Source organism: Hirundo rustica, chromosome 13, assembly GCF_015227805.2.
Source record: "Hirundo rustica isolate bHirRus1 chromosome 13, bHirRus1.pri.v3, whole genome shotgun sequence".
NCBI lineage: Eukaryota > Metazoa > Chordata > Aves > Passeriformes > Hirundinidae > Hirundo > Hirundo rustica.
The window spans coordinates 2,622,845-2,641,583 of NC_053462.1; the positions used below are offsets into that span (position 1 = coordinate 2,622,845).

Below are 18,739 nucleotides of genomic sequence, written 5' to 3' on the forward strand. Positions count from 1 at the left end.
CAGCTGAGAAAGCTTCAGGAGTAACAGGAAGAGGAGGAAGCAGCAGCTGTGGTTTGAAAAAGCCTGCGCACAGGTTGGTGGTGACACATGGAATGGGATAAGCGCTCCTCAAATGTGGGCTGGTGCCTGCTCTAAGCCCCATCAGGACAACAAAAATGTGTTAGCTGGGAAAAACGAGCTGCAAGTGTTCAAGGCCAGGTGGGATGGGGCCACCTGAGCTAGTGGAAAGCGTCCCAGTCCACAGCAGGAGGTGGACTTCCAACCCAAACTAGTCCATGATGAAAACCTCAGGAGTACTGACACTGTTCTATTTCCCAGTGGAGACGGAAGAGGTCCAAAGGGTTAGTGGTCTGGCTGGAGAGCAGGTTTCACCTCACATCCCAACACGTGCCTCTCAGAGGGACATTATACCCTCGGACTACTCCCACCTATGCTGACTGAAAACTGCTGCATGTAAAACTGATCCCAGAGTCCAGTCCAGTCCTCCCAGGATCACGGATCCTGAGGGAAAGGGATATATCCCAGACCACAGCAAAGGATGCTATGGCCATTTGGGGTGTGTTAGAAGACAAAAAGCCCAGAAACACTGAACAAATTCAGGTTCCAAGAGCAAACTCTGAAAAAGCATCTGGAGGCTTTGGCTGCTGGGAACCCGGCTTGCTTGGCAGTGGTCAGACATCCCTCAGGAGAAATCTCCCAGTGGGAAGCTATCCCACAACACACACTAACAACACCTGGCAGGAATTCCTCACCTACTGCTCAGGGCCTCATCAGAGTGAGTGATTTACCCATGGGAGCAGCTGTGGCTCCGCTCACTGCTGTCAGCTGGTGCAAGGGAAACCCCCGTACACAAAGTCCCATTGATTTGCAGGAGCATGTGATGGCAAACACGCGGCCTCTGCTTTCCAAACTTCAGTTATTTTTCTGCTGGTTGGGTGCGAGGGGCTTAATCCTGTTTTCTAGATATGTCTTTGCAAGCAAAGAGATCCAGATGGCTGAAACCAAACCAGCCTGGAGGGAAGCTCCTGCAGCTTCCCAGGGTTCTTTAAACCCACCTCGATGACATCCTGCTCCCAGTCTTGCATCAAAGGGCACCGTGCAGGACATGATTAAGACATGACTGAACTGGTTAATTACGGACCTGCACGGGCTTGACAGATGCATTCTTTCTTCTCAGAAACGTGAAGGAAGGTTTGGGATACTGTTTCCAAGCAATTCAGACTATATTAGGTACAAATTTTATCCCTACAAAAGCATCCAGGTTCAGAGGGCTGAAGTAAACAAGCAGATTCATCTGAAATACCTAATTAATGGTGGCCTTAAAGAGTAAATTACAAAATGTCTTCAAAAAGGAGGTCAGGAAAGTCTTGTCCAGCCCCAGCTATGCTGCCAAAGTTGGGCAGGATGAGCCACCAAATCTTAACAGCTCCTGCCACACCCCACAGTCCACTGAGTCCTACAGCTCACCCTACTTTGGATGTTTTCTTCCCCCTAAGCCAGGCATAACAAATTCAGTGATTCTGGCAAAATGCCTCAGAAATGCAAGCCCTAATCCTGTGACTCATCCGCATTTTCAGCTTTGTACTTTTCCACTGTGCAGAAATTATTCCCCTGGGACTGAACAAAGCACTGGCATCTGTGTCACCTGGACCCCAGTCCCCTGCTCCCCTTCCCAGCTGGGCAGGCTGCTCTCTCCCTCTTCCTTAGGGACAGCTTTCCTACACCCACATTTTGCACAAACGGACCCAGCAGACAATTAAAAGAGCCAATTGCTCTCTGCTGGCAGCTCATCCCAGGCCAAAGCTGGCAGCTTGGAACAATAAAGTCACTCCTTGTTCTTTGGCCCTCGCTGTGCAGATCCCATCCTGGTGCTGCCCATTCCCACACGCTCCTTCTGTGCAGGAACAGCAGCGTACTGAGAGCTGCTGCTTCTGGACACGGGACCTTTTCCGTTCCGGGGCTGGATCTTCCAGCTCCTGCTCTGCAGAGCAGATGGAAGGCAGAGCTGGGAGCCTCTCCCCACAGGCTGTCACCTCCCCTGAGAGCTGTGTCCCCCAGCAGGGACACAGAGACACACTGCCAGCATCTGCGTGAGGGCTTCTCTGGGAGGATTCGGGGCTGGTGCAGGACAGCGCCGCTGCTCTCAGATATCCAGGGAATGGCTGATCACAATGGGTGGCACAAAGCCAGGAGCAAACAGCTTCCCAAGGATGTGGCTCTGGAGAAACTGTGTCTTGGCAAGTGCTCAGGTCACTACCTGACACAAGGCATGGCAACACTTGGCAGCTTTGAGAGAAAGGGGTATTCCAGCACAAACCTGTACTTATCCTGTACTTTCTGCTTTATGTCTTGCAGCGAATCTTGAGATATATCTCGCTCCAGGTACCCAGAAAGCACCTCTGTAGCATTCTCTAAGTCTGCTTGGTTATTCTGTAAAGGCAAAAGAAGAGAAGTGCTTCAGGGAGGGTAAAGGAAAGGGGGAGATTTTTATTTCAGCGCAATTGGAATCAGTACCAAAATTAAAAAGGATTAGATATCACAGAATCCCAGACTGATTTTGGGTGGGAAGGGACATTGAAACTCATCCAGTTCCACCCACTGCCATGTGCCACCTTCCACTAGACCAGGCTGCTCCAAGCCCCATCCAACACGGCCTTAAACACTTCCAGGGATGGGGCTGCCACAGCTTCGTGATTCTGTGATTCCCCCGGCAGACAATCCTACGCAATGCCCAGAGAGCCTCTAACTTCTGCACAACAGAATATTAAACCGGACTGACTTGGCTAAAAGCATGGACTAGAGGCCTCCAAGCATTAAATCTTATTTCCTCAGTTTTGCAGTCTGAATTCCTGCTAATCCCATTTTCTCCTACCTCAAAGATAATGGACTGATTATTCTTTTTGAGGTAGAAGGCAAAGACGTAAGTGTACATGAGTGTGGCACGACACTGGCAGAGGACGTCGACTGCTTTCTTCAGGAACTGCACCTCGATCCATGACATGTTGTGCTGCTGCATCTCTTCCATCTTCTGCTTCACCTGAGCGTAGAGCTTGTGCTCAAAGCGCAGGCTCTGCATGTGGTTCATGTAGCGGTTGCAGTAGAACAGGTACCTCTGCAGGGCTGCTCGGGATCGCTGTGTTAATTCCCATTAGGGAGAAAGAAAACAAATAGTTAAAACAAAGTAATGGCTGCAAGAGGAGTAAACCCTTCATGAGGCTCTTCCTGATGCAGAGAAGGAGCTTCCTTTCCAAAGGAGGCTCCTCTCCCGTCACATGGGGCAGACGGCTCCGCGCGGCCCCGCTAACCCTGGGGAGCGCCCCGGGCACTTCCCAGCACAGCTCTGACATCCTCACTCCCAACCTTAGAAGCAATTTCAATCACATGCTCAAAGCCTCATCACTTTTGTATCTCAGCCGCTCCACTCGAGGTACAGCACTCAAATGCTTCCAGTGTCATGACAAAAATGAGAAGATGATGTTTTGTTGGGGTTTCTTTTGCTAATAAGGAATTCTAATTACTGTGCTTGTGCTAAGAGGGCAATCTCAGGTTGATAATAGAGCAGGGGAAAGGCACCGTGTGCTAAATAGTGCAAGAGAACCGAGATGACTCAATACACAGTCATTAATCTTATTTTCTTCACACCGACAGACCAGCTGTAAAAAAATAACACCATGGGCACGGTTCAACTTGTGTGCTGCAGATGTACAAAGGTAGCACATACCAGGCAAAGCCATCCCTATCTTAAAAGTCAAAAGACTTAACTGTCCTTTGGATTTGTGCCCGAATCCGTGAATTCCGTCAGAGCAGGTGTGCAGGTTTACAGAAAGCACACCACAGGGCGGGTGATGTCCCTCATCACCAAAGGTTATGGACTCACCTCCTGTGCATCCCTTGCTGCCTTTGCATCATCCTCATTGTAGCGATTACAGTTGTACCTGTAACAGGGACACCGATTCCACAGATTTCAGTCCAAATCCGTGCCGTTTGCGCCGCCACCTCCTCGCCCTTCCAGCAAGGCACGCTCCCGAACTCACCAGGCAGATCCGTGGGGCTCCCAGGGGCCCAGACACACCCAGCAGAACTCCGCCTTGCAGTTCTGGTTCCGACAGACCATGTGGTTGCAGCCCCCGTCCTTCTCGATGGTGACGTGGCATTTCGGGCATTCCTGTCCGCAGGACAGAGAGCACCGTTAGCAGGGCAAGCACGGAACCCCAACAGCCTGGGGAACTTGGAAGGGTTCCCACGGCAGTCAGACAGAGCACGTCAAGTGAAATACATGATTTAATTCTTCCCTTTGGACATCGGGATCCTCTTCAATGGCCTTAAAATACTTCCAAACCCGGAGCAGTTAGACAGAAAAAACTTAAGGAGTAACATATTTTATCTATGCTGCTCTCACAGAGGGACACTGGGCGAGTCACTTCATGACCTTCCCCAAAATCCCAGCAGAGGGGTGGTCTCTAGGAGCCTGGGAAGCATGTGGCTTTCCTCACCACCAAGTGTCTGGTCCACTCCGGGACTGAGACCAAGCCGGAATCACGCTGTTACCAATCCGAGACACCTGCAGCTGGAACATGCCATCCAGAAAGCAGCTGAAAACATGCAGCAAGACTCTAGTGTGCTTCAAAGAAGCTGCTGTCAGCTAAAAAGACACTTCTCTTCCTGAGGTGTTTCCATGTTTCCCATCAGGTCCCTTTTTTCCCTTCATGTGACACCTCACTGAAGACTTTTCCATAAAAGCTCACATGGGGTTTTCCCTTTCAGGAGTAAGGCTTTTGACAAATAGGAGCATCTCAAAGGGCAGCTCTGCACAGGGAAATATCTGGGGAATATAACACCAATATAGTGGTCTCCATGAGCTTAGAAATTAACAAATCAACAAAGCAGCAGGGCCAGAGAAAAAAACTGCATAAATAAAACCAAAATCATTGCAGGCTGAATCAGGTCCTCATCCAGCTCATCCCACAACCACACCAGCCTTCAGGAAGTTTCTGCAAGAGCCAGTTTCTATATATAATACAGTAACAAACATATCCAAACCAGTGATACACACACCTGTGAGATCAGCTGCAGCCTCTGGGTCAGAAGCAGGTGAAATCCCCTCCCCAGTCTGGAGCATGTCTCCGCTAACCAAAGCAAGCAGCTCCTACTCTGGCAATCAGATAAACTCTCAGTAAAGGAAGAAACCAACATGTACAATCTCCATAACTGCTACTTGTATACAGGACACAATCCAACAGGTTCTTGTACACCCACTCTGAGTGTCCCACCTATTACTGCATTTTATTTGAGTTTGCCAGTTTGTACTGTCACGGACAGGAGAATTTGCACATCAAACCAACGGGATCAAGCAGCAACCAAGCACAAAAGAGGCATTTTCCAGATCTGCCTTCTTTCCAGTCACCTGTATTTGTCTTTCAGACTCAGCAATTGTTCTACAGGGTAAGTGAAGCACAGTAGCTCCTGTACTGGTCCCTTCAAGGGCACAACACCAAGATGTTCCCTAGGACTGTCCACAGGATGGATACTCAGCCAGGGAAGCTTGTTCCCAGTGAGTCAGTGCAGTTCTGCGAGCTTCAGAGTCAAAAATGGTTCCTCCTTCGAGCAGAGCACTCAGGGCAGCATCTGTTTCCCTTTTCCAGGCAGCACTCCTCCCTCTTCCAATCCTGCACCACCAAGACTCAAATTCGGGTTTATGCCAGCAGTGTCCTGCCCAACTGTGCGGATCCCTGCTCAGTCTGCTCATCGGCCAGGGTGGCCCTAAGAACAGACAGGGGCTCTGTCCCTGTCACACCATGATGGCCCCGGGGCACGCAGGCAGAGTGGTTTTTCAGAGCAGGTTGTGGAGCTGTGCAGATCTTCCAGACACATCTCCTCGCGTCAGGTGCCGACATCGCTCGTGGGAGGCGCAGCTGATCCACACAGCTGCGGTGATCCCTCCTGCTGAGCACAATCCTACAGCTGCAAGAGAGGGACAACAGCTCCCAGGTGATCTGCCAAGCTGGAGAGGTGCCACAGCACAGGGGTGTGGGGCCATCTCACCCCCAGTGTGGAAATTCTGCCCTCCTGTCTTTGAGGTGCGACCAAGCTTTCCAGTGTGTCCACAGTGCTCAGGGTTTTGAGCTCTGGAATGCAAACGAGGACAAAAAAAACCCCTCCAGTGCCTGAAGGAGCTCCAGGACAGCCTGGAGAGGGACTCTGGACAAGGGGGAATGGCTTCCCACTGCCAGAGGCAGGGTTAGATGGGATATTGGGAAGGAATTGTTCCCTGGGAGGGTGGGCAGGCCCTGGCACAGGGTGCCCAGAGCAGCTGTGGCTGCCCCTGGATCCCGGCAGTGCCCAAGGCCAGGCTGGATGGGGCTTGGAGCAGCCTGAGACAGTGGAAGGTGCCTGATTTAAGGTCCTTCCAACCCAAACCATGCCATGATTCTACAATCTCACTACAGCCCTTTTTTCACAGGGAATGCCATCCTTTCCAAGCCTCTCTGCTCCCGTCTAGCACAGCACAAGGAAGAGGTGACGCAGTATATGTGCAAATCCCTAAAGCTCTGTAAAAGTGTCAAGTTGGAGATTATTAAAAATTAAAGCCATGAAAAGCACATACTAAAGAAATACTGGACACCATCAGGAAAAGAAGTAGTAACTACTCAAGTCACCAACACAAAAAGTGGGAGAGATTTCTAGATTAAGGAGGATAGGGAAGGAAGATCTCCCTGAGAGTTACAGCTATGCAACAACCCAACAGGCAGCGAACCAGGTTTCTAAACCTGCAGATTATTGTGCACATTATCAGCCACAGCACAACACAGAAGTGACCTCATTAACATTGTTCCACTCCAAACAATTCCGTACTGGGCTTGGAAACAAAAGCCTGGGCAAACCTGGCAAAGGAGAACACTCCTGATTTTGCTGTAAAAGTCCATGCATACATAAAGCACCATAAACCTCCGCTGCTCTTTTATGAACAGGAAGCGAACAGAAACAGGTTTCTTATTTCAGGGCAAGTGAAAGAGATTAGTCCTTTCCAGAACTCCCAGAGGAACTGGTGTACATCAGCCTCCTACAGCCACATTCACAGCAACGCCTTCACCCTTAGCCCATCCTCTAAAAAGAATCCTCAAAAACCACAGGGAGTTCTTAGCGATTTCCAACAAAACCCGAAAGCTTAATTACGGCCAGCACAAAACAGTACACCGTTCTAACACCTAGAGTCACAGAGCACAACTTGTTTTAAAACAGATTTTAAACACCAGTTCATCTGAGAAAGGGAGACGGCACTTGGGCACCGTTAGAAAAACACAGATCACGGCTCTGGTGTGGTGGGAGATGGAGGAGCACGGTTTGGTGCTGGTGCCCAGGAGGATTCCGTGTCCTGCCAGAATTTCCACGCACTGGGACAAATGCAGGATCTCCAGAAAGCACAGAGGGAGCGCTTGCCCAGCCATTAAGAAGTGACCTGAAAAGGGAGAGATGTGGGCTCATGCCATTTTATCGAGTTCAGGGGAGAAAAACAGTCAGTGGTTTATTTGGAGAAGAAAACGTGCCTGGTTTACGCATCAGCCCTTCAAGCTCTGTCTGGCCTGGAAGGGAAGGATGGGGATGTGCCAGGAGACAAAGAAGCAAAGGTTTTCTAGTATCAGATGAACAACTTTCATTAACACCATTTTAAGTTCCACAACAAAAAGCAGTGCCTTGTGTGAAGGCCGGCACCATTACCGGCTTTGTTCTTTTCCCTTTGGTATTCCAAGGGGCAGAGATTAACATCACCGACACTCAGGTTCCCAACAGGTTTCCCCTCCTCTCTTTAGAACACTTTCAGATAGTCTTGATACACCTTAAGAGCCCAAAATAAATGCACAAATCCAAGTTTTCTCTATTTTTTGCTCCTTTCAATGTCGACTTAACAAAAGTAAAGGATCTCTGTGGTTTCTTTATTCCCAAATTCCCAAAACCTGCCTAGTTTAACTTAAGAGAGGAGCTACTGAAGAACCAAGTTCATCAAACAAACTGAAAAAGGAAGAAATGTGCAAATCCTTGGACTCTTCAACCCCATTCCTCAAGAAGTCTGAAAATTACAGGCTTGGTAAAGAACTTGTATGGCCTTATCTCAACTTTAAATTAATCTAGTTAAACTGAACTCATGTGAAAGTAGCTTATTTTAAGAAAAAAGCCATCTACTCCAGCACACTGCTGCAAGGGCTGTATCTTTTGTAGAAGTAGAAGGAATTTAGGTCTCCTAAGTGCAAGTAAATGAATGCAAAAGAATAAAAAAATCATATCAGAAACCACAGAACTCACTACGCCAATCTCCTCGTTTTTCATTCAGACCACTCTACATAATTCATCAAAAAATGCATCACATCATTGCAGTTTGGGAACAGAACCCAATTCAGCCGTGTTTCGCTCTTCTATTCTCTCACACAATTGCCTGATTTTCCTTTCCAGCTCCATCTCCCAGGACAAGCCGGAACAAATGTATCTCACATTCTCCCGTTGCAAAGGATTATCCAGATTTCAAGCCCACATTCCAGAGGATTGGTATTTCTCTTTTACACCTTCATCTCGGTACGACAAGAAGTCTCCTTCCCTGAGAGGAGCCCACATGGGACAGGACTCACGCCTGGATGGCTCCAGAAAGCGCTTTCCAAAAGCCAGGAACAGCAACGGAGCTCGGAGTCACAACTGAATTCCTTGGAGAGCTGTTCCCACTGATAATGGGGATTTCTGCATCTGATCGTACCTGATTCCTTTCTAGGTTCTTCAAAATGAAATTCAACACAGAATTTAGGCTGGGAAGCCAACAGCGCATGCACGAGCTGTGCCTCACCAAACACGGCTGCCCTGCTTTCCTGCTGGGAGCAGTACAGAGAGAAGGGAGGGATGGATCCATGCTCCAAGCGCACAATTCCCATCCCAGACTATCACTCCAGCCCCACACCCAGCCAGCACTTGTGCCTCTGCTCAGGGATCAGCAGGGAGCAGGCTGCAGCCCCACGGTCCCAGGCTGACCTGGCTCTCGGGAGGCTGCAAAGCTCCCAGGGCAAACATCCCAGCGGCCAAAGCTGGCGATTCCCACCTTCCCCAAGGCAGGGATCAGCGTGAGGGTGGGTCACTCTTCCTGCCAACACATCCCAGCGGCCAAAGCTGGCGATTCCCACCTTCCCCAAGGCAGGGATCAGCGTGAGGGTGGGTCACTCTTCCTGCCAACACATCCCAGCGGCCAAAGCTGGCGCTTCCCACCTTCCCCAAGGCAGGGATCAGCATGAGGGTGGGTCACTCTTCCTGCCAACACATCCCAGCGGCCAAAGCTGGCGCTTCCCACCTTCCCCAAGGCAGGGATCAGCGTGAGGGTGGGTCACTCTTCCTGCCAACTTTTCCCTCAATTGAATCCAGCATCAGCTCAGAGAGAAGAATGCCATATTGTCCTTCAGCTAATTCAATGGACATGGATGCCATAAGGCTCCAGGACTGTTGGCTAGCTCAAATGTCTGGAGTAACTACCCTGATGGCAATTTTTCTCCCTGTTGCAGCCTGGGCTCCTATGTTTCCCCATGTAGAAATGTCTGGAACAGTATTAGAGGAAGCAGTGATGTCCAAGGACAGCTCTGCTGCTCACACCAGACTAGAGCCACCAGTAAAGAAGCACCAGGGCTGGTGCCAGGTGCTCCCCATCCCCAAAAATCTTCTTATGCCCAAGGCAGGGGCAGGGACAAGATGGGGAACCCCCAAGATCAGCCTCCTGAGGGCTTTAACAGGCAAAACAGGGCTGGGGCTTTTCCAGTGCTCCAAATACGAGACCCGAGGCTAGCAGTGCTTACACTCTGCCTTTTCCAATCCATTGGCTGCTCCTCCTTGGGTTTAATAGGAGCAGTCCCTGAAGACCCAACAAACTCCCAACAAACCTGGTTCAGTCCCCAAGGAACACACTGAGACAAAGCCAAACTCCCTTTGGTGACACCGTGAGCTCCGAGCAGGGCCCACACAGCCCCACTCCAGCCCCATCCGAGCTGCACAGCAGGGGCTTCTCTGCCACCATAACACAACATTCCAGCTCGATGAAAACCAGGCAGCCAGCCCCGGAAAGCAGCGAGGCTGCTGCAAACAATGCCATTAACCAGTTACACAACAGAGCTAAGAAAACAAAGCGGCCATTTCCTCACCCCCTCCCCACCTTCCTCCTCCAGCTGGGAGCCCCAGGCCTGCTCCTCACCCACCATGGGATCTGCTGCTTTTGTGTCCCTGCCACCGTGACAACCTTGGTTTTAATTTGTCTCCAAATGATCAGATGCTAAAGTTTCAGGCAAAGTTGGGCTAAGCAGAAGGAAGACCTTTACATAATGAAATCCCAGACAGCTGTGCTGCCAGTCTCCAGCTGGAATGCTGCCCAGTGGAAACGAAGGCTCCTCCAGAGGCCAGTCCCAGGGATCTGAAGGCAGATGTAAACGATCCCAGCCAAACTGAGCCGCGGGTGGTGGTAACACATTCCACACAAGGAATGGGCCGTGGATTTGCTTAGGGAAGCCACCGGTGCCAGACAGGAGCCCAAAGATTTACATCTCGAGCTTCCTTTGGGTCTCCAATTAACTGTTTCTTCCAAGCACTTCCCTTCACTGAACTTGAAGAAACTCACCTGACTCCAGGCATTAACAGCTGTTTGCTCTTCAAACAAGAGCACTTCAATGTACTGTGGATTTTAAGGCTTGCTCTTAACATGGAACAGAAAAAACAATCCTAGCGCAAGGAATTAATGTCCTTTTCACCTGACAAATCTGTATAAAATCTCTATAAAATACGAGAAAACCTCTCACCTTTGTGTTGGCTGCAATCCAATTGGAGGTTTCACTGTCATCATCACACTTCTTAATCCATTTCTTTAACCACTGTCAGAAAAATGATGGAAGAAGAGTGTTAAATCTAACTGGAGGAACCGCAAATGTTCCTAAGACACCTGCTCACATAAGGAAAGGTGCACCCAGCCACATGGGAACAGGGGAGTGTTGGTGCTGGAAAACTGTGCAAACAGCCATTCATTTAGTGGCAGACAGTTCCTGCAGCTCCATCCTGATCCAGCAAGCACAAGCACCCAGCACAAACACTCCTGCAACAAGTTGGCAGCTTTTAAGCTCGATCAACATAACTTCGTGTTGGACTCTTAAAAAACAAGGACATTTTGGCTTTGGGGTGACTAATTATGGTGTTCCAGTACCTGAAAAGAACCTACAAGGAAGACTGAGAGAAACTGTTTACAAGGGCTTGGAGGGACAGGACACAAGGAAGGGCAGGTTTAGATGGGATATTGGGAAGGAATTGTTCCCTGTGAGGGTGGGGAGGCCCTGGCACAGGGTGCCCAGAGCAGCTGTGGCTGCCCCGTCCCTGGAAGTGTTCAAGGATGGGGTTTGGAGCAATCTGGGCTAGTGGAAAGTATCCTGACCCATGGCAGGCTGTGATAATCTTTAAGGTAATCTTTTAAGGTCCCTTCCAAACCAAGTTAGTTCCTCCAATACAACAGCTAACGCCTGACAAAGCGCCAAACACCTACAGGAACAACTGGTACAGGAAAGCTCCTTGTCCAAAAAGCACCTTCACCCTCTGCAGGGGGTCACGGGTCTGACAACCTCCTCTTCCAGACACTTCCCACCTGGATGAGGCACTGTGCCCTCACAAGGTCCAACTGTGAGGCAGCCAGTAAAGGCACCCAAGAGGATTTTACTGCTGGTTCTCACCCTGTGATTTAAACAGGTGAGCTGCTCTGCTCCCTGGTGGGAACAACAACTGGGCTCCATGATCCCTGGGGGTCCCTCTCAGCTCAGCATCATCTATGATTCTATGGACAGCCACAAAAATTTGGGCTTCATTGCTAAGTCTTGCATATGAATTTATTTTAAACTTTTTCAAAGCAGAGATTTGGACAAGAACCTTGACGTGCTCACCTTGCATTTAACAGGATCATGCCAGTTTTCACCGCAGTTAAAGCTGTGAGGGAAAGAAAAGGAAAATAAGCAAACAGGGCAGATGATTGTACTTGTAATTGAACAGAGTAAGTTTTTTTCTGGGTTGCTCAAAGCCAGCCCTAAGGAAACTCAAAACACCCCCCTTCAATCCTGAAATCCCTCAAGGGCCACTTCAAGGGGGAATGGCTTCCCACTGCCAGAGGACAGTTGGATGGGACTATTAGGGAGAAATTCTTTACTGTGAGAGTTGTGAGACACTGAAACTGGTCTCTAGAGAAGTCACCGCATCCCTGGCAGTGCCCAAGGCCAAGCTGGGCAGGGCTTGGAGCAGCCTGGGATGGTGGAAGGCGTCCCTGCTCATGGCAGGGGGTGGAACTCCATCACTTTTAAGGTCCCTCCCAAGCCAAAGGACGCCCCGAACACGCACTAACACACTGCCAGGGCAGTGAGGACAAAGCAGTACCAGCATCCCCTCCCCGATGCCTCTTACCAGAACTGACGGCCACATTTGCAGCGCACGGGTTTAGCATCCGGGTACTGGACTTTGACGACGTGGTGGCAGTCGGGGGCAGGACACCACTTTAACAGTCGATTACACTGCCAAACAAAGCACAGATCCCACATCACACAGGAAGGACGTGCTCACGGACAGCTCCTGCCCTGCCTCCCTTTGCCGTGGCTGCAAACAGCTAAGAAATGAAAACCAAAGCCGCTGCACCCATCACTTCTGGCGAGGACTCGAAGCTTGATCCAGCAACAACTTCAGCCCTGGGCTCTACAGGACAGCTGAGCCCACACAACTGGGAAACTGGGACAGTGCAAACATCTTGCAAAGCACCTTTCTCCAAGTTTTAGAGCCTCCAAATTAACTATCAGTATTTTGCTAAAGCGCTTTTGCAGTTTTACTTCAGCTGGCAAAACGTTTAAGGCACGTTCTTGTTTAGAGCATTTCCTGGTTTCCAATGTGAAGTATCTCAGGTAACATTCAAGAGTAATAAATATTATATAACTATTATGTAACTGGTACAACTACGTAATTCTGCTTCTCAGAGCCCAGATATTAAGCAACAGCTCTTACATTCTCTTTAGGTCTTTCATCCTAAAGTTTTTTTAGTGTTTTCCTACAACTACCCCTATAAGGCAAAAAACCATAAAACCACCCCTGCATTCACACTTGACTAGAGACTATGCAAAAAACCTCCTATGCAGTTCTAAACAAGCCTCCAGCCTCTGGCTGGGTACAGGTGTGAGACAAAAACGACCTACAAGCCATGGAAAAATTCAAATAAAAACTCACCTCTACAAAACTATTGGTTATTAAATGCTGGTACTTTAATTTAACCTTGGAATCTGTGATCAGACGCCTGTGGGAAAGGAAGAAACAGAAAAATTGTAGCAGAAATCTTGTTTTTTCCATACACTGCCAGTAAGTTAAGAGAAATAGGTTTGATTCATCCTTCTAGGCTTGAAGGTATTTCTTGTACTTACCTGTTCTCTATCTGTTAGATCATTTATTATTACAAAAACTACATTAACTCTATTCAATATATAAATATATAAAAATATATTTGCTTCAGAAACAGAAAGCTCATGCAGTTCAAAATTATTGAACCTCCCGGTGAGAGGATTTTTATTTAAAAACACTTTCCTGAAGAGCCCAAGAAACAAAGCAAGTAATTTAATCAGTTCATTTACATAAAACATGCACATTTTGTGGCAAATCTCCTTAAAAAGCTCCAGAACAACCATTGTGTGGCTATTAACTTTGGGAAGCCTCATGTTAGCTGGGTTTCAGTGGAATGCTACAGCTTCAGCTTGAAAATTAATGGGTTTTTAATCTATTTGCCATAAAAACAAAGTTGATTTGAATTCAACATCACTAGGGGTGTACACAACACGGACTTTAATTCCAGTCTGCTTGGAACAGGGAGAGCAGAAGAAAACTGACTGATGGGACCCCTTGACAAGCACGGTGATCACTTTTCTCCTGGGCACACCATCCTGCCATTTGCAGACTGCCCAGCCTAAATGCATCCAAAATAACTTAATTATGGATTGCTGAGCACTTCTAAAAATGTCTTTTAGCTATGACTGAAGTGTCTTCCCAATATATCTAAATATAAAGCTGCACTAACACACCCTTTGTGGCATTCCTGGTTTAAACCCTATGGTGGAATTCAGCTTTATACAGGCCATTCCATGGGTAAATATTGGAATTAATGGATTTTCCTTTCCAGCTGCAGCCAAAACTAAGTGTACTCCTGCATGTTATCCTGACAACGCCCCCTGAGGAGCAGTGTGTGCCCATGGGATGTGCACAAATCCCATCCAGGGGCAGCTGGGGAGCTCCTCACCCAAGCACATGCTGGTTATTACATAAATCACAGCACGTGGCAGCTCAATTCCCAGGGCTAAAATAAAACAAATCAGCTGACAAAGCATCTCTCCTGCAATTCTGGAGTCAAACTTAGTGAAGAATGAGAAAACAATTTGATTTTAGTATGAATTATAAATCTGGGTTTTTTACCCCACACCTGGGCTTCAAGAAATACTAAATATCACCTTGAAAATGTCTTTTATTATAATAATATATCAGGTACTGGAATTTAAATTATTAGTCATGCCATGACTAACCATAGCACATAATCCACTGGTTTTTTGCTTATCAACATGCTTTGATCGCCCCAATCAATATCACCAGGTCAAGATCTTCAAGAATTTTCCTTTAAATATTATTGTCTTTTGGCAAATCATAAATGAAACCAGACAAATTAAGAGATGAAACCCATGCCCAGAGCCATAAATCATATTAATTTTGTGTTTGTATCGCTTAGAAACTGAGAGCTGGAGACTCTGTAAACAAGAAAGAACCTAAAAAGTAATAATTAAGAACACAGAAGTGGGTGCAGGGTCCAGTCGAGATCATTTACATTTCTGCCATATATACTGACATACCCTAACACTGCCCGACACATGGTTGTCCGTCTGGGTTTTCAAAGGAAAGAGGTTTTTCAAAAAATGCGCTTTCCTCCCCCACAGAAATCCAGGTAAGCTAGGGGAAAGGCGGATTTTCACCTCCAGAAAGAGTTTCTGGTTTTACTCAGACAAATGTTTGGTGTAGCACCCAGCTGCCACTGCCCTGTCCCAGGCCCCATCCCTGCCCTCTCCAGCCAGGTGGAACCCCACAGCCCTGGCCTCCTCTTCTTCCATCCTCTCCTTGCTGCTGCTGCCACTGCAGCCTCCAATGCTTCCAGCTGCTCAATTTCACACGCACTGTTCCAACAGCTCATTCCAACTGTTGCAATCAAGAAAACACTCAAAAAAAGTCCTGCTGAGAGCATTTTGACTCCACAAGTTGAAGTTCAATGGCTGGTAAATAAAAATCTCAGTCAAGTTACTCAAGATATGCCAACTTCAGCTCAGCTTCCACCCACTGGACTCTACAAACCACCCCTCGACAGGGCAGGAAAGCATTTCAGCTACTTCCACTTCCATCCAGCCTACACTCCATGAGTAACCAAGAGCCAAAACTGGGAAAATCGTTACTCTGAAAGCAACTGATAATAAAAACCACCAAATTAATATCAATGAATGAGTCAGGCTTCAGGAAGGAAAAAAAAATAAGGCAACAGAATAAGCATCTACTGAGATGCCTTTTAGCAAGAAGAATTAAAACGAACTTGAACAAAGTTCAGAATTATGAAGGATATTGCTCATGCAACAACCTCCCCCAGTACAAAAGAGAAGCTCATGGAGTTCACTGCTCCACCATGAACTACCAGTCATTCTACAGCTGGACAACTTAATAACTCTGAGGACACAGGCTGACACACCAGCTTAATCAAATCTTGTGTTTGAGGGTCAACCGCCTCCTATCAGAGGGCAAAAAACACATCCTGCATCAGCCCTTAGGACTCCTGTCCTCTGACTCAACTATCAACCACAGCTAGAGGGCTTGGGGAACCAATGGGCTGACCTGGGTAGAAGTCCTAAATCCCTACGTAAACCAAAAGAAACAAAATGCACAAAGCAGTAAAACAGCGTTTGGAAACGCTGCTGTCACACTGACCAAACTGGTCGGGGAGTCTTTCCTCCCAGTGCTGTCACATGGGGTTTTCACACCTCAACAGAAGTTAAGAGACATTCTGGTATCAAAACAGACAGTTCAAGACAGGCTCCTCTGCTGCCTGCAAGCCTCTGTGCAGTTTCTTATAAGCATTTGAATAAATTTGAATAGCACCTGAGTAACACAATGGAAAGAGAGCAAAGCCAAGAGCATTACTTACATAACTGTATTGTCATCCACTAAGATATCACAGCCATGGGCAGGGCATGAAATGGTCTGAAAAACACAAAAAGGTCATAGGAGGAACAGTGGTTATCCTGTTTTGCATCACAAGGAATTCCAAGGCAACAGACTTCACCACAATCCATAGCCAAAGGAGTGCCCTGCCTCTCCCACCACATCCCAGGCGTGCTACTGATTCATCCTTCCCCAGCCCAGATACCTGCACCAGCCCCACAGAATTCCCTCCAGACTCCCCTTAGCAGAGCCTGCAGGCCCCAAACCTTTGGGTTTTCTCTGTTGTTCTTTTGGGTTTTTTTAAACTTTAGCAGAAAGGCTCTCCCCTGTCTCTCCAATACACAGAAATGGCAGAAATAAGCCATGAGGTGAGCTGAGGTTTTACCTGTCCCATGCCTTCCTCCATTATTTTGGTAGTTAAATATTCACTCCAGCACTGCATACAGAACTTGTGTCCACACTCTAAGCCAGTAAAGTACTGCAAAGACAAAGAACACAGGATGTGGCCTCATTTTATCACGTGGAACCACTCCATAATTTCACCCTTCTTGGCGCTGTGCAGGTCACCCATCCCATCCCTCATTCCCCACACCAAACTTGAGACATCGCTATTCATTTTGCATCACCACCCCTACAGAACATTGCCAAGGCAGCCTTAGTCACCCTTCCAAAGCCAGACTTTAATCCCCAACCCCAGCAGCTAGGAAAGGTGTGGCCCATGTTTCCATCCTGCCCATTTACATTTATCCTTGTTTTAGGAGTGTATTTGGAGCACAACATGGCTCTCTCCCATTTCACTTTGGAAATCAGTCAAACAACAAACAGGTCATTCATTCCTTCTGGTTTTTTTCCCCTTGGCACATGTGGGTGCTGCCCAAAAGTCCCAGACCTCCTCAGGTAAGTTCCCCCTGAAACCCAGATGCTCATCAGATGAGGACACTCAAGATTCTAATTGGCAGGTGTAAATTGCTAAATAAAATTCAATAATGATCTGCTGTCACAGATAGCAACAGGGACAACTCCATCCTTGTCTGCATCATCTGCACAGAGCTGTCAAGATATCATCTGGGATTCAGTGGTTACACAACGGGTGGAGAAGCAAACCCTGCTGAGGAAAGACTGGAATTAAGTACTTTTCTCTGGTCAGCTTCAAGTTATTTTATACTCACAGTCAGTACCAAGGAAAACTGTATTTAAAACACTTCATTTGTACCACTACAGAGGTAATACTTGCTGGCTCAGCTTTTCAAACCACCTTCTCAGCTAGTGAGATAAAACCAGAATTCAGATACTATCAAACTATGAAACTCCACAGAGAAAGAACAAGGAATCCTCTGTGGAACAGCCCAAAACAACAGCAGGGTGGTGATGACTGAGGAAAGGAGAATCCATTTGAGGCAAATGTTCTTCCCAAACCCCCTTCTCAGACACGACAGCTATGTTCTGTCCATCCCAGGGTGTGGCAGCTGTGTTGTGCCATCTCTGGATGCCCTGGCATTGCCCAGGGAAGGTGCCTGCCAGCACTCCTTTCCCAGGGGCTGGCAGGCTGTGATTGCACTGCTTCACATTCCTGCCACCAGCACAGGCTGCAGTCTGTGAGCACCAACACGGGAGAAACCGACCTGAGCACCTGACTTGGTTCCAGGTAAAAATAGAGACATTCACCCCAAAAAACCAACAGAGATCAGAGGGGAGGCTGACACCTATGTGGTGCCAGGTACACTGGCTGCAAGAGTGGAAAAAGACACCTTCCAATTTCTGAGCCCTTAATGAGCCAGCTGACAAGGTATCTGACGCTCACAGATGCTGGTGTGGCCAAGTGACATCTCCTGGAGATGCAGAGTTAAGAGTGAAAACACTAACATCTGTAAATTTTGGGATGCCACGGCAAGAAACCATCCCAAAGACAGAACTGGCTTTTCGGTGAATTCTGGCTTCTCCACATGCCATGGGAAGCAAGCACAGACAAGGGAATCATCCCTCACTGAGCCCAAATATTCCTGCAGCAGGCACACACGAGGAACCAGCACGGAACACATCCTCATGTAAGACCTGTTTTGGTTATTTCAGGCAGGGAAATGCTTTGCTAAATGCCCACAGAAAGGCAGCCACCACCAGGCTTCCTCCCAGGCTGCAAGGAATGCAGAGAATCTCTCAGCTCTTTTCTTTACTTTGAGGGAGTTCCCAATTATTTTTGGCTCAGCTGACAGCAGATGTCAAGGGAGCGAGTAAAAAGGCCAACATAAAACCACCAAGGATGGGGGGAGCAGTAACTCCTTAGGCAGCTCATTAGCCCAGGGGACAGCTCTGCTGTCACCACACCTGTGCCCAGCATCTGCAGTCTGGACAAAGCAGGATGTTCCCAAAAACACCCCCAGCCCACTCTCCTGAGGGTGAGGAGCAAGAGAGGAGGAAGGCAAAGCCACAAACCCTCCCAGTTCCCGTCTTACCAATAAAGGTGTCACCCAAAATAACTGCTGGGACC

The 18,739-nt window shown here is 48.0% G+C and overlaps 1 protein-coding gene across 1 annotated transcript in view; it reads right to left on the bottom strand.

Moving 5' to 3' along the window:
* Positions 1-18,739, bottom strand: part of ARIH1 (ariadne RBR E3 ubiquitin protein ligase 1) — a 50,098-nt gene that overhangs the window by 1,871 nt on the left and 29,488 nt on the right. The window contains exons 4-13 of the mRNA XM_040077244.2: positions 16,640-16,732; positions 16,238-16,293; positions 13,249-13,315; positions 12,442-12,548; positions 11,931-11,973; positions 10,809-10,880; positions 4,035-4,165; positions 3,878-3,935; positions 2,873-3,133; positions 2,318-2,430 (exon numbers count right to left, since the gene is read on the bottom strand). Of these exons, the coding sequence (XP_039933178.1) occupies positions 2,318-2,430; positions 2,873-3,133; positions 3,878-3,935; positions 4,035-4,165; positions 10,809-10,880; positions 11,931-11,973; positions 12,442-12,548; positions 13,249-13,315; positions 16,238-16,293; positions 16,640-16,732 (1,001 nt within the window). The remainder of the gene's footprint in view (positions 1-2,317; positions 2,431-2,872; positions 3,134-3,877; positions 3,936-4,034; positions 4,166-10,808; positions 10,881-11,930; positions 11,974-12,441; positions 12,549-13,248; positions 13,316-16,237; positions 16,294-16,639; positions 16,733-18,739) is intronic.